The sequence below is a fragment of the Oryzias melastigma genome, linkage group LG8 (genome assembly GCF_002922805.2).
Source record: "Oryzias melastigma strain HK-1 linkage group LG8, ASM292280v2, whole genome shotgun sequence".
Lineage (NCBI taxonomy): Eukaryota > Metazoa > Chordata > Actinopteri > Beloniformes > Adrianichthyidae > Oryzias > Oryzias melastigma.
The window spans coordinates 8,510,991-8,526,321 of record NC_050519.1 but is presented as its reverse complement, the minus strand read 5'-3'; the positions used below and the strand labels follow the sequence as shown (position 1 = coordinate 8,526,321).

The 15,331-nt window shown below is 40.0% G+C and overlaps 1 protein-coding gene across 1 annotated transcript in view; it reads right to left on the bottom strand.

Moving 5' to 3' along the window:
• baiap3 (BAI1 associated protein 3) overlaps positions 1 to 15,331 on the bottom strand; it is a 36,721-nt gene that overhangs the window by 13,772 nt on the left and 7,618 nt on the right. Inside the window, exons 2-9 of the mRNA XM_024272131.2 lie at positions 11,779 to 11,866; positions 8,404 to 8,487; positions 8,109 to 8,216; positions 7,637 to 7,696; positions 5,983 to 6,049; positions 5,654 to 5,867; positions 5,448 to 5,492; positions 1,153 to 1,230 (exon numbers count right to left, since the gene is read on the bottom strand). Coding sequence (XP_024127899.1) covers positions 1,153 to 1,230; positions 5,448 to 5,492; positions 5,654 to 5,867; positions 5,983 to 6,049; positions 7,637 to 7,696; positions 8,109 to 8,216; positions 8,404 to 8,487; positions 11,779 to 11,866 — 744 coding nt within the window. The remainder of the gene's footprint in view (positions 1 to 1,152; positions 1,231 to 5,447; positions 5,493 to 5,653; positions 5,868 to 5,982; positions 6,050 to 7,636; positions 7,697 to 8,108; positions 8,217 to 8,403; positions 8,488 to 11,778; positions 11,867 to 15,331) is intronic.

The window sequence follows — 15,331 nt, the reverse complement described above, 5'->3', positions numbered from 1 at the left end:
TCTTTTTTTCAATACACAGATTTTACTTTATTTAATAAACCATGTTCCTGTTATCCCTATTGGTGTATAGTTTTTCTTTCGTATTTATTCCCCTAGACCTGAGCCGGGTTTGCCCAGGGACCTTAACAGAAAGAAACTTTCAGATGTTCTTTCATTAATTGCGACTTCTGGCTTTATTTTTATGGAAATTACCTTTTAATTGATGGGTTTAAAAACTCACCATCTGGATGAATGAGCTGCTTTAGAAAACATGCATTCAGCTGTGTGGAAAGTCACAACCTGTTGTGTGTCGGTTCATGGAAACTGTTGAATTTCCTGCACAACTTTTTAAATTTTTTTTATTTTATTTATTATAATTGAAAATTACCATAAATTGGATGCATTTTTCTAGCGCAGCTCTTAAATTTTTGCTTGGACTCAACTAGAATTCAGTTTTTCTCTTGAGAAAGTCCAAAGAATCTCCTTCAAGATGAAGATTCATTTTCTTTTTTTTTTTTTTTTAGATTTTCAAACATTTAACTTTAGTTTTCCACTGGGAGAAAATAGCAACTTCAGAGCCACTGCGGTGATTCCAGGGTGAACGTTTTCCGCAGAAGCTAAACTCTTCCTCATTGATGGAACTCTTTAGAAGTCACTCAAAGGTTTCCGACTCCTCAAGAACCTGTTAGCGCTAAAAGGATTTCTCTTTCTGCCACGTCTACCTGCTGTTAAAACTATGTTCCCACAAGCCCAACACTCAGAGCTGTCTTTTTATGTCATTTCAAGGCCAAAACTCCTTTATTTAAAAATGATTTAGCAATGTTTCTAACTTAAAAAAAAAACATTTTGAAAAATTTAATCCAGGATTTTTTAAAGTTTCTTCAGACTGGTGGTTATAAATCCTTAAGATTATACAATAATTGATATTTAAGTGAAAACAAAAGTCTGAACTACATTTATGCTTATAAATAATTAATTAAATATCGCTATGGCAGTGTTTTAAATTAATACAAGTATTGCCAGATAAAGTACCGTGATATTTCACTAAATCAATATTTTCTTACACCCCTAAATATCACCTGTCATCTTCAATTTAACTAGATTTCTTTTTTTGAGCTTATAAAAAGTAATTCAGTACATTAATAGGAATCCGTCGCCCTGTTTCCATTTTACCTGCCCATCCCTCGAAGTCCGCTGACTTCATTGAGTTTCTTGCAGGCCTCAGCGACTGACACGTCGTCATCATGATCCCTGAGGATAGGAATGGTACATCTCACAATATGCTCTGTATTATTATGTCAAGAAAACTGAGAGTGGAGGAGTACAAGACTGACTGATTGATTGATATCTTTTTATTTTCAAACTCAAAATAAATTCAATAAACAGAAAGTGATAAAGTGGTTGTAAAGGAGTGGGTAGAAGTAAGTCTTATCCCAATCTTATTGTACATTTTTACACTTTAAAATTTAGTATTTACATAAAGAAAATCATTTAAGAAAGAAAAAAAAACTAAGATTAGTATCAAAACAACTTCACAAGTTATTTTTGTCCTTACATTATACTATTTAGCTTCTCATTTTCTAAGTTACCCTTTTCCAAGATTTTTAGAGATTCTAAGTTATGAAACATTTTTACTCATTTTGATCCTTCATTTGGATTTACAGAACTATACTATGTTGTTCATAATAACCTGTTTTATGAATTATTCCTATAGGAATAATTCATATTTGAGGTAGGGTAGTACTAGAACAGCACATATATAGTCTTGTAATTGAGAAAATATCTTAGAAAATGGTCACATATCCCAGAATACCACCGTGCGGTGACTTAAATGCAAGTTTTGTAGCAAATTGGGCAGGTGGGATTAAGAAAAAGAAGGTTTAAAGAAAAAGTTCAAATTAAAAGGCGACTGGATGACTTTTGACATTAGTCAGGGGCTGTCCAGGCAGATTTGGAGGTTGCGCCGTGGCAGTCTTGTTTGAGTAACATTAGTATACCTTTACTCCTTAATATTTTTTAGCATCATTTTTAACTTTCCAACTTCCTTTGTAGTCAATCACAATGCCCAGGAATTTTCCATCAGACTCTTCTTATCGTTGTGTCTTGATTTATCAATTCACCTATCAATTACCCTCCTCTGAGGTCTGTATTATTGTCACTAGGTCAGTTCTTAACAATTTTCAATAGATTTTATTTAATTTTTAATAGAGATCCTTTATTTAGATGTGTAATTATATATATATATATATTTCTATATATAAGAAGATCCAATCCAGCCAAAATCCAGGAGGCAACGGGAAATCGACAGGTTGGTCAAAGAAAGGAGGAAGCTGAGAAAGCAGTGGAAAAAGGCCACAGAAATGGAAAGAGTGGGACTAGAAGAGCTGCAGGGTGACATAAAGAGGCGTCTTGCAAAGCTAAGAAGAGCAGAACAGCTTAGGCGACAACGGAAAAGGAAAGAACGGACAAGGTCTCTATTTTACAACAATCCCTACAGCTTTGTTAAAGGCCTCTTTGAGCAAGAAAAAAGCGGCAGACTCATAACACCAATAAAAGAGCTCGAAGAGCACCTGAAACAAGTCTACTCCGATGATCGAAAGCATGAGTCAGTCACCATCCCAAGCGACATTCCACCAATCCATGCACCTAAATATCAAATGGACATTAGACCCCCTACATTGAGTGAGGTGGAAAAGATTGTGAGAAAGGCAAGAGCAGCATCAGCACCTGGGCCTAATGGCATCCCGTATAGGCTTTATAAGAACACCCCCAGAGTTCTTAACTATCTCTGGAGGCTGATGAAGGTGGTTTGGCAGAAGGGAGAGATACCGAAAGCGTGGAGAAGAGCTGGAGGGATCTTGATTCCCAAAGAAAAAGACTCATCAACTATCGGCCAGTTTCGCCAGATCAGCCTCCTAAATGTAGAGGGGAAGATTTTCTTCAGTGTCCTGGCCCAAAGGCTTTTGACCTACTTGCAACGAAACAACTTTGTTGACACATCTGTACAGAAGGCTGGAGTCCAGGGTTTTTCAGGATGCCTGGAGCACACCAATATCATCTGGCACCAGATACAAACTGCCAAGAAGGAACGGAGAGACCTACATGTTGTTTTCTTAGACCTTGCAAACGCATTTGGCTCAGTTCCTCATAACATCCTGTGGACAGCCTTTGACTACTTCAGCGTACCATATAAAGTCACAGAGTTGATAAGAAACTACTTCCAGGATCTCCAGTTCTGCGTCACATATGAGAACATGACGACTAATTGGCAGCATCTGGAAATCGGCATCATGGCAGGCTGTACAATCTCCCCCTTGGCTTTCGTTATGGCAATGGAGATAGTCATACGGGCATCCCGGTGGGTAGTGGGAGGTGAGAAGATCAACAGCGACCTGCGTCTTCCACCAATAAGAGCCTATATGGATGATATGACCCTTATTACAACAACAAAACCATGCACTAGACGATTGCTTCAGAAACTGCAGGAAAACATACAATGGGCAAGAATGGAGTTCAAGCCAGGAAAATCACGAAGCATCTCTGTTGTCAAAGGCCAAGTTGTAAATGAGCAGTTTTACATCAGGGATGAACCGATTCCAACGATCTTGGAGAAACCGATCAAAAGCTTGGGGCGATGGTATAACGCAGACCTAAAAGACACCCAGCAAGTGGAGCAACTCCGACAGAACACAGCCGATTGCCTTAAGAAAATAGACAATACATCACTGCCAGGAAAACTGAAGCTCTGGTGTTACCAGTTTGGGCTGCTACCCAGACTCATCTGGCCCTTAACCATGTACGAGGTCTCACTTAGCCATGCCAATCGTCTGGAAAGGCTTGTGAACTCTTATGTGAGGAAGTGGCTTGGAGTACCCAACTGTCTTAGCAGTGTTGGCCTTTACAGTGATGGAGTCCTTTCATTACCAGTCCCCAGTTTGGTTGAAGAGTTTAAGTGTGCCAAAGTGAGGTTGGACATGTCCCTCTCAGATTCCAAAGACCCAGTGGTGAGAGGTGCTGCCCCTGTCCTGGCAACTGGAAGGAAGTGGACCCCTGGTACAGCTGTACTGCAGGCCAAATCTGCTCTTCGTCATCGTGACATAGTGGGCCATGTCCAAGGCGACAGAAGAGGTTTTGGGTTTGGAACTGTAGCTCCTCTCTGGCAAAAGGCATCTGCAACAGAACGTCGGGACATGGTGGTAGACGAGGTACGCCAACAGGAGGAAGCAGCCAGACGCATCCAAGCCGTGGCCCAAGCAAAACAGGGCGGCTGGGTGAGGTGGGAGGGAGTTGAAAAGAGGAAGCTCACATGGAGTGAGCTTTGGAACATGGAATCCAACAGATTAAGTTTCATCATCCGAGCGACTTATGATGTACTACCCTCTCCTGCAAACCTGCACTTGTGGCTTGGAAAAGATCCGGCATGCCCCCTCTGCACATCTGCCGCAACACTCAAGCACATTTTAGTGGGCTGTAAGATCTGCCTCACACAAGGCAGATATACATGGAGACACAACCAGGTCCTGAGATGTCTAGCCAACACACTGGAGTGCAAGAGAGTGCACATCAATGCCCAACCCTGCCACAGCCAGAATAGGCGACCCCCACCACCATTTATTTGCGAAGGGGGGAGGCCGAGGAGTATACCCCCGTACCCTGAGCTTACCCCCCTGAACGCAGCCAGAGACTGGCAGATGCAAGTCGACCTAGACCGGAGACTCGTCTTCCCCTCAGAGATTGCAACAACCACATTGCGTCCCGACCTTGTCCTCTGGTCAAACTCTTGCCGAGTTGTGTATATTATAGAACTGACAGTTCCTTGGGAGGATTCCCTTGATGAAGCCTATGAACGCAAGAAACTACGCTACTCTGACCTGGCGGCTGAGGCAGAAGACAGAAAATGGAAAGTCAGGGTGCGTCCCGTGGAGGTGGGGTGCAGGGGCTTTGTAGCCAGTTCGACAGCCAAGCTCCTCAGAGAAGTTGGAATCCGAGGACGGGCACATAGACAGGCCATTAAGGAGCTGACCAACACCACCGAGAGGGCAAGCCAGTGGTTGTGGCTGAAGAGGAGTGACATGGCCTGGACAGCAAAAACAACTAAATAACAGCGGGACACACGCCCAGGCTTGATCAACCTGTGGTGGGCCTACCTCAGAAGAGGGTGTATTGTGATAAAAGGCCGAAACACCCTATGACGCTGAGGTACACAACTGACGATGTGTCCCGCTGTAGAAATCTGAGGGAACTCCAAACAACTCAAAACTCTGCAGTTGGAGTGGTAAATAGGGATTTTAACAGCTAGTCCTATCAAAACACAAAACACTAATAGATCAAAACGTCAAAAGTACCTACAGTCATGTTAACATTTTTCTTACAAAAAAACTGAAAAAACATTAAAAAGTAAAAGAAATTTTGATTACTTTGTAAATTAATTTAAAAAAAAACACGTGATCATGAAGATGTAATCTTACCAGATGTCCAGATGCAAAAGGTCGCTGTTGACATCGTCTATCTCACTAAACGACAAAGCAGAAGTCATTGGTGAATGTGTTGTCTGTGTCTGGTTCTGCTCTCACTGATAATTAACAGCTTCAGGCGTTAGTGCGAAACAAATGAAACTGTGAACCTGTTCTATGACACTAATGTGAAAAGAAGAAAAAAAAAAAAAGTAACTCACAACACGAAGTGCTCGTCCCACACCGGGTTGAGAGTCTCCGGCTTGACCTCGGTCACCTGGATGCACCGGGCAGGCAGCACCTCCTTGGTACTGGAGCGTTTCTCCAGTTTTTCCCTCCTCTTCCTGAAGCTGAACTTCCTCTCCTTCTTCTCCTCCGTTTCCCGGGGGCTTTGGCCCACCAGGATTCCCAGCATGCAGTAGGGGTCACTGTAACCTGTGGAAGCAGATGAACTTTCACTTTAAAGAAGGAATGAGATTTCACTCAGGTTGCACAAAAAACACATTTACTGGAATGTGTTATCATTCTTCTCCATGTTTTTTCTGCTCACCGTTTGCATCCTTGGCCATTAGATTTTTTGCTTTCATGACCGAAACTCTCAAGGAAAAAGTGGCTCGCTGTAATAAAAAAAAGAATGAAAGAAAAAATGAAATACTTCCACCACAACGCCGCTGCAACTCCTCCAAAACCACATCAGCATGCACCGCCAGTCCGAAACGGGCGGAATCAATTTCTTGTGTAACGAAGAAAAACTCAGTGTGTGACCGCTTCAAAAGCCCGCAGTTCTGGATAGTTATTATCGGAGAATTCCTGGGCTTTGAGTAAAAGAACTAAAATCTGACTAAACGAGGCTTTTTGGAAATTACTGTTTTCACAACAAAAAGCATCTTCGCAGGAACCACTACACTCCAGCTGAGAAAATAATATGCTCAGACCAAAGTAAAAAACATTTTTTAAAAGGGGGAAAAATACTGGCATGCACTATATGCAGTTTAAAAAAATGCTAATTTAGCAATTTAAGAGTGTTTACCAGTGCTGGGCAATATGACAATACATATGTGGGCGATAGAAAAGTGTCTACAGTGCAGTTTCTCTTCTATCATTTTTATTTGTTTCATTTTTATTGCTGAATTTTGTGCAAACGCGTTTTTTCCAAGAAACTTTAAACTGTTGTGCACTTTAAAAAATTTTCCTCATTTGTGACTATTCAGTTACATGTTGATAAAATAAAGTCGGAGAAAAGTAAGAAGTGATATTTTTTGATATTTTTTTTTTCTGAGAAAACCTGAAAATATACTTTATTGTGGTATATCGTGATCTACATCATTAATGTGATATAAAAAATTTATATCGTGTTAAGTTTTTTCCATATCTCCCAGCACTAGTGTTTACTGTATGCAAGTTCTCAACAGTTAGGTTTTTTAGCAGGAATGACATATTAAAAGGATGTATTTATAACTTTAAAAAACTGCATTACCTGCGATAATGCACAGATGAAGGCTAAAAGCTGTATGAGGCCGCTAGAGACACCAAAGCAGTTAGCTGAAGATGGTGAATCTGAAAGCTTGCTAAAATATTAGCTAAATGCTAAATTTGCCAAAAAATACTGCTAGCATAAAACTAAAATGATAGCTTGACTCCAAATTAGCTAAAAAATGGAAACATGTCTAAATTAGCCAAAAACTGCTACCATAATGCTAAAATGTTAGCTTCACTCCAAATTAGCTAAAAAACATGTCTAAATTTGCCAAAAACTGCTACCATAATGCTAAAATGTTAGCTACACTCCAAATTAGCTAAAAAATGGAAACATGTCTAAACTAGCCAAAAATGGCTAGCATGCTGTCACAATAAAAGCTAAATGCAAAAACTCTCTAGTTGTTGAACATTTTTAAGTTTGAATAGGGTCAGTATCTGAAGGTAAACGTTTACTAGTTTCAAAGTGTACAAAAGGTTTGGAAGGATTTGAGCACTGTCTTATTATTTGGGGCATACTTTGCTCAGTATTTCAAAAACAATAAGGTTCAAAAAAGTTTTTTAAAAAGGTAAATTATTACGATTTAATCAATTTCAGACAAAACTTTCACACATTTTTACAATAAATTTGCAAAATGTATATATTTTTTTGATAATTCTGTTAAATATTTACTTATTATAATTATTATGGCTTCCCATTATTTTTAATCTGGTCGAGAACACCTCACCTTCGATTCTTGAACTTTCTGAAGAATGATCTCATGCTCTTCTTCACCCATATCAAACACCTTGAAAAGATAACAGATCATTTTATTCATCAAAGCTATTTCCTCATTAAAATCACCTCCTAAAGTGAACAGAAATCCACTCAGAAAGTCAGTGAAATGTCTCTAGAAGGACTTCAATTCCATCTCAGTGCTTGTTACCTATAAGCTGTTGAAAAAAGCAGGAGAGGCTACAGTGTTTCAGTGTGACGGCGTCACAGCTGAATATCAGCACACAGTATGAGTGGGCTTTGATGTTTAATCAGTTTTGAGCCAAGGACATCTGCTCGGATTCTTACAGCCTCCTCACAACAAATAATGCTTTCTGAAAGGCTGCCACTGGCGCCTCTGACAGATATTTAACGCAGCAGCAGTCTGCTCGGCAGATGAGTTCCTTAATCATGCAGGGCAGGTAGATCAAAAGGCAGACAGGTACCTTCCGCAGGTAAGCAAACAGCTCCTCGTCACTCTTCACGTGTTCGGGCGAAGGAACGCCGACCCTGTTGACCACCGTGTACACAGCCTCCTCATAAAGCAGATCCAGCTACGTAAAAACACACTCCACTTAATAACCGCCTTTCAGAAAGTAAATGTAGGTTTTTCTCTTTCTCTTCATGCTTTTTGCTCTGCAGCACATCCAGAGCGGGAATAAAGGCTGCAACTGTTACTGGAGCTTTTAGAATATAATCCCTGCTGAAGACGGATGAGGGGAAATAAAGGGAAACACAAACCTCCGTCCTGCTGATTCTTTCGGGGATAAAAGACTGGTCCACATGCTCCTGAGGGGGCGCCACTGTGCTGGCCCCTCTTTGACTCTGGGAGGTGAGGGGGGAGACAAAGCATTATAGTCAAAACAAAACATGAACTCGTTGAACGGTGGGGGCTGCAAAGAAACTTAGTCGATATTTTATGCTACTCAAGGAAAAAGGAAAAATGGCCACAATTACCCAGCAGGCAACACAGACAAGAGAAACAAAAGAACGTACAACAGTCATCAGCGTGAACACATTTACTCTGCAAATTCTAAGAAACAACTAAAATTGCACAAAATATTTCCCTTCTGACTTTTACATTTCCTCATGAGGCCCTTCTGCTCAAAGGCTGTTTTTTTTTCTTTATTTTTCAATTCATCCCTATAAAAACTGGATTGTTGCATAGCATGACTGTGGGAGTGTTATGGTTTGGGATGAAATAGCTTGCTGCTATACACTCACCGGCCATTTTATTAGGTATACCTAGCTTAGGGGTAGGGAACCCTGGTCCTCGTGAGCCGCCTTCCTACACGATTTCCAATATACCTGCTCTGGCATGTTCTTATTGGCTGGACATACCTGAACCAGGTAATTGACATGAGTAGGGACTCAAACAGTTACCCTTGGGTATATCGGAAAACATGTATGAATGTGGCTCTCGAGGACCAGGGTTCCCTACCCCTGATCTAGTTAGTACTATGTTGACCCTTTTGCACTCGAACTCCTTGGTGACATAAGCCTTGTTTCCACTGAGCGATCTAGTACGGTTCTATACGATAAAGAGGAAAACGGAAATGCTAGCTTAGTGCTGTATTGGCTCTTTCTAATGTCGTCAACACTTTCTACCAATCAACAGGTGGTAACAGCGGCTCTGCCCCAACCGCCCCATTCCATCAATGGACCTACAACAGATGAGGGCCCTCAAGAGGTACTATTTGATCCTGTATTATGGGTCCATTTTATAATGGAAACGCTCAAAATACCGGACCAGACCAGTGGAATTAAGGCTTTAAATTCAACAAAGGACTGGAAACATTCCTCGTAAAGGTTGATCCATATTGACATCCCAAAGGTGCTCTATTGGGGTGACTGTGGAGGCCTTTGGAGTACAGTGAACTCATTGTCATGTTCTAGAGATCAAACTGAAATGATTCCAGCTTTATGACATGGTACCTTATCCTGCTGGAAGTAGCCATCAGAAGACGTGGTCATAAAGGGATGGACATGGTCCCCAACAATACTCAGATAGGAACCAGTCTGGCCATTCTCCTTTGACCTTTGACATCAATAGAACTGCTACTAAGTGGATATTTTCTCTTTTTCTGACCATTCTCTGTAAACCCTAGAGATGGTTGTTAACAAGTTAACGAGTCGTTGGACAGGTGTACCTAAAAAAGTGGCCAATGAGTGTAAACCTGTATATTTAACATCTTTTCTAACAACTAAAACCACAGTAGTTGTATACTTGTTACACAGCATGAGGGTGGGAGTGTGATGGTCTGGGATGAATCCACAGCTTTTTTTCTCTAAATCCAATATTAACATATTTTCTAACATCTAAAATCACTCTAAGTGTGTACTTAGCAGAAGAATGAGCCGTAACAAACAAAGAAATCCATCAGGAGTTGAATCTAAAGGGAAAACGGAAGCGTTTCAATGGGAAGAGATCGAGTCAAACTCCACAGAAATATTCCGGAGGGATCTAAACGGAGCAAAATATGCACAACAACCCTTAAACATCTGAATACAAATGCAAAAGTGTGGCAAAACATTTCAACAAGCCAATTACAGCGACAGGTGAGAGTTTTATGCAAAGTGCATGCAGGAAGATGCAGAAAAGGAAGGAGTCAGACACACATACATGAAAAAAAACAACACAAACAAGCGAAGCAAAGGTGCACAAAAATAACAAGCAACATGTTTACTAGTAAGAACAAAAACATTAAAAAGGTATGTGCAGATGAATGTGTTTTACTGAAGGTTTCAAAACTAACAGCAGAAAATGAAATGTAATTTATAAAATAACTGCAACCTTTCATAGTAAAAGAGCCATTTGGTCTAGTTTTTTACAAACCACAACCAAATGAGAGACACAAAGTCCCACTTTATTGTTTAAAAATGCACAATATGTATGATTTTTGGCAACAATTACAATATTAAAATGACAATAATTGAATTACAACAGTGTCTTTCTATATGTAACGGTTGCAACTTTTTTTTTTTTACTTTTGATAGTAGCGAACACTAGTTCCTTTCAAAATAAAATTCATCTGTGTCAAAAAAGGTCCTCCTGCTGCAGCAGCTTTTCTTATATTAAAAATGCAGGACAGTCAGGCATGACATATTTTATTTTTTGGGTATTTTAATCTAAAATATAAACACCATTTTAGTAAAATCTATAAAAAAACTCAAAACACTTAGAATATTCTAAGTTTTTTTTACTGAAAACACACAACTCTAAATCATTTTCAATCATTTTAAACCACATTTGGGCAAAACTTTGCAGAAAAAAAAAAAACGTTTAGACTATTATTTAACTTAGTATAAATTAAAAACATAAATTTAAAGACCATTTCTGACAATAAATTAAGTTTTTTTGCTTAGTTGCTTGGCATGTTAAAAATCTAAACAGAGAGGACAAAACTTAACGAACTAATCTCTTATTTATTCAATTGTGCATTTTTCATTAAAGCTAAAGCAACATGTGACTCTAGTGCCATAAGCGCCCTATAACAAGCGAACAAGAGGTCTGATGTCCATTTTTTAAAATGATTTTTAACTTATTTAAACACACTTATATTTATTCCAAACTATTTTTATATAATTTAAAAATGCTTGACGGAGGAAATAATCTTTTCAAAATAAAATATTAGGTAAATACTGTTCCTTTGAGGTGTAGAATAGTGAAATTTGGTGTAAATTAAGGGAATATATGTTCTAAATTTGAAAGAAAATGTAAATAAGTAAAAGTGACTTTCAGCTATTTGAGTTTTTAAGCCTGTTTTCTTCATTTGCCAGTGATGAATGGGATTATATGTGGATCTTCTCTCTGCGTTGATCAGGATCAACAGTTTTCGGAGCTGACAAGCGACAGTTTGAGTGTGAAGTTATGACTTTCTTTCAGTGAAACGTCGCTGCTTCTGGCATTGGAGGCGGAGCATATTCATGGACAGCAGCTCGTCACAGCTGAGCTCTCGGTCCTCCGAGCTCGCCGTTTAACCCGCTCCTTCTGTCCACGGACGTCATAGCGGCCGCGGTGGTGGGCCGGGAGACAGCTGAGGTCCGCTCGTGACACAAACTGTACATGTTTGAGGCGTGCAGCAGATGGAGCGGTGGGAACCGGGTGTGGGTTACCTCCACCTGGGCGGCCCGCATCATGTTCTCCTGTTTCTGCAGGATGGCGTTCATACGGCCGAAGAACTCCAAGCTTTCCCCTGAAATCCTGCCAAAAGGAAGGAGGAGATTTTCAGAAAATTGAAAAAAAAAGTAATTTCTCTGTAAAATATTTATGATTATCAGTGACAACTTCAACATTTAACGTGTGATCATTTTCTGAACTCGACCGCGCCCCCTGCAGCGTTCTATTATTTATCAAACTGACTTGGTCCTGCACTCAACCATTTCTAAATTTTTACACTCTGTATGACTCATGTGATTCCGCTTTGATGAGTAGGGCTGTGTGCAAAATGCAAATCTCTGTTTCCTCCAGGTGCGAGTGAATCCCTGGACACCCACCAGCCCGGGTTGTCATGGTGACACCGGCGTATTCGGGGGGCAGAGTTGCCGGCTGAACACCTTGGGAATCCCCCTTGCTTTCCGAAACTTCACCCCAACCTCTGCCTCCTCCCGGATCTCCCGGCGGGGGAGGCCTTCCTCCTGGCCTGTATGGAAATGAGCGCGCCCCGATGTGAGCCGCGGCAGAACCGGCGGGATCGGCTGCCGTGTCGGTCCCACCCTCCCTGCTCCTGCCCTCCTCCTAATCTGTCAGCCAGCAGCATCGCATTACCCAGAAGCGCTCTCCACTGAGACCCAGCCCACTCTTTTCTTGGCGTCATGCATCGCAGCAGGCGTCGTTAGCGGCCCATCCCGGCAACCCACCGACTCCACACAGGGTTTGTGGGAGGGGGGGTGTAATGGCAGCCATGCAGAGGGGAGCTGGCTCAGTGTCGCTGGTGTCAACTCCAGTCCAACTGGATTTGGACGCTTTTATCCTAATTGGGTGAAACCTTGTGTGGAGCAGCTATGATGGTCTACAAAGTGCTACAGTAAAGACCCACTCTGATGAAAATGATGTTTTTACAATGTTCTTGTGGCCTTTTTCCCATGAAGAAGGACATATATAAAGAAAATCAAGCTTAAATAATCATTTCTGAGTATTTCTTTATTCAAATCCCTGTGAATCAGGAGTAGATGAAAATGCATCCACTTGTAGACGACTAGATATTGTTTTCCTCGTCTGAGTTGACATCTGGCTCCAAACTGTACAGCTGGATAGCTACAATATTCCATTTTGTTGCACTGCTAATGTTAGTAAGGGCTAAGCTAACATGAGATCTCTCAGCAATGGGGAGAGGAAGAGGGGACGGGGTCGCTCCATGGCAACAGTCCCGCCCACAACTCAGAGTCAAATTAAAAAATAACTCCTGCCACTCTGCAGAAACTATGTCCAATAAAATAACAAATTATTTTGATTTTGGCAAAAAAAAACAAAAAAACAAAAAACAAAGCCAAAATCATAATTAAAAGAATACAAAGAACTAGGGATGGGCGACATATCGGTGCCAGTATATGTATTGGACAATATTTGCATAATTTAAGTTTGTTATTGGTCCAATATGAAAAAAAATACTTTCAAATAGTTCTGACTGTTTACAGAGGCACTTTATTTTTTAAATGTATAGTTGTTATGAATAGATCCTTGGCACTTGGAAGTTTATGTTTACAGTCCCAGTCAATAACTTTTCTGACTGGTATCAGATATATTTTATTTTTAATAAGTATACGTGGTGTTCCTAATATCCGTGGTGATGGGAAGTTTATGATTCACACTTATGTCAAATATTAAATAAAGGCCGTAAATGTTTTTCAAAGTTTTTAAGTGGCCATACCATGATTTTTTACTTTCTGAGTAAACTATATCCATTAATATGACCATATATTACCATTGGAAATCTTAAAAAGAAATTATTTATGAAATATTAGTTATTTTTGTGGAGCCTTTTCATACTTAGAAGTAAAACGACTCGATTTCACAACGTCATCCTAGAGTTATTGTTCCTCTGCGTGCCTGCACGTGTCCACACATGCAAACAAACAATCTCCAAACTTCGGAAGTGGATTTTTTTTTAGCTGTACACTCTTCACTCACAGTCCGATCCGGAATTTGAAGTGCATAAAGTATCACAGCGACCTCAAAGATATTTGCAGGATGTTTATGACTGGTAAATGAAAAGTTTCATTTCCAACAATGAATTTATTACAGATTGTCGTACTGCTGTCTATTTTTATAGGTGTGCATGTGTCTATACACAAGAGCAGAGTGTACACCTTTGATACTGGCCAAGATTATCAAAACAGTCATCTGTGAAGTGGCGATAACAGACAAAAAGTTTCTGATTGGTCCATCGTGCGCTCCTGAAGATAACCATTTCTGACAAGCACGCTCTTCTTTTGAACAAAATCCTAAACCTCTCACAGCCTAAAAAAACATTTTCTCCATTTAAAAGACATAGTCTTACGAGCTGTTGTTTTCTCTGCAGATCTGATACAAGAGGAACCACTTTTTCTCAGAGTCGATAGTAAAATAACGTTTTGCTAAAGATCAGTCTGGGGGCGGAGCTGGCAGAGCAGACTCTTCCTGAAAGGGGTTGTCTCACTCTGTGACATCAGCACGGGAGGACCCACTTGTTTTCGTGAGTATGGGAGGGGCTGCTGTTGAGAATGCAGTTTTTAGAGGATTACTTAGAAATTAATAGTGAGAGTTGAAGAGTATAATACACTTAAAATCTCAAAAGGTTGATTTTTCATTGTATGGCCTTTTTAAAGTAACACACATTCATATGAGATCCCATGCTGTACGTTAAAGAAGTCAAGAACAATGTGATAATACAGTAAAAGAAAAGTAAATAAAATAATCTAAACTTTGTTTACTGTAGAAACTTAAAATATCGCCTGTCTGCCACAATTGCAGAAGAAATATCAGTAACTGGTTGGAAAAAAAGACATATACCAATCCTTACTAAGAATGCTTTTAAAATAGATCAAATTTGTGGTGGTTTGGGGTTTCTTTGATGTCCCCAAACCAGAAAAACTAAACTAAGCTTAATCAAAAGAACAGTAATGGAAAATCCTTAAGCACATGAATATTTTTCCATTTTCGGTTTGGCTCGTTTTGTCTAAAGCTCACTTTAAATCTCAGATTAAGACAAAAATCTAATCTATCTCTTGTCAACTTTACATCCAGGAATGTTCCACTTTCTGCAGATGGGATCTTGTGGAGCTCTGGTCAATCATCAGAAAGCAGAGATTGATCAAAGCGAAGAGCAGGCTGACTCTTTAGATTTCATAATTCCATACATAGACATACAGAATGAACATATCTCTTTCAGTTCTTCTTTTCTCTGTCTCCAAAACACACACACACACTCAGAAGCACAGCACTAGAATAACAAAATGATTTGATGTTGCTAGGAAACAGATCTCTTTTTTTCTTTTTTTTTTTCCTAACTCATTTTATTCTAATTTATTTTCAGAATTCATCCAAATGCTTCAATCACGATTTCCTGCATGGAGTAAATCAGAGGGAAAGCATAAATAAAAACAAAAGCTCGCTGCACCTCTTCTTCTTCTTCTCTCCATTTTAACCACAGACTAATTGAGCATCTAAAGGTGACAGCAGATCCCCCCC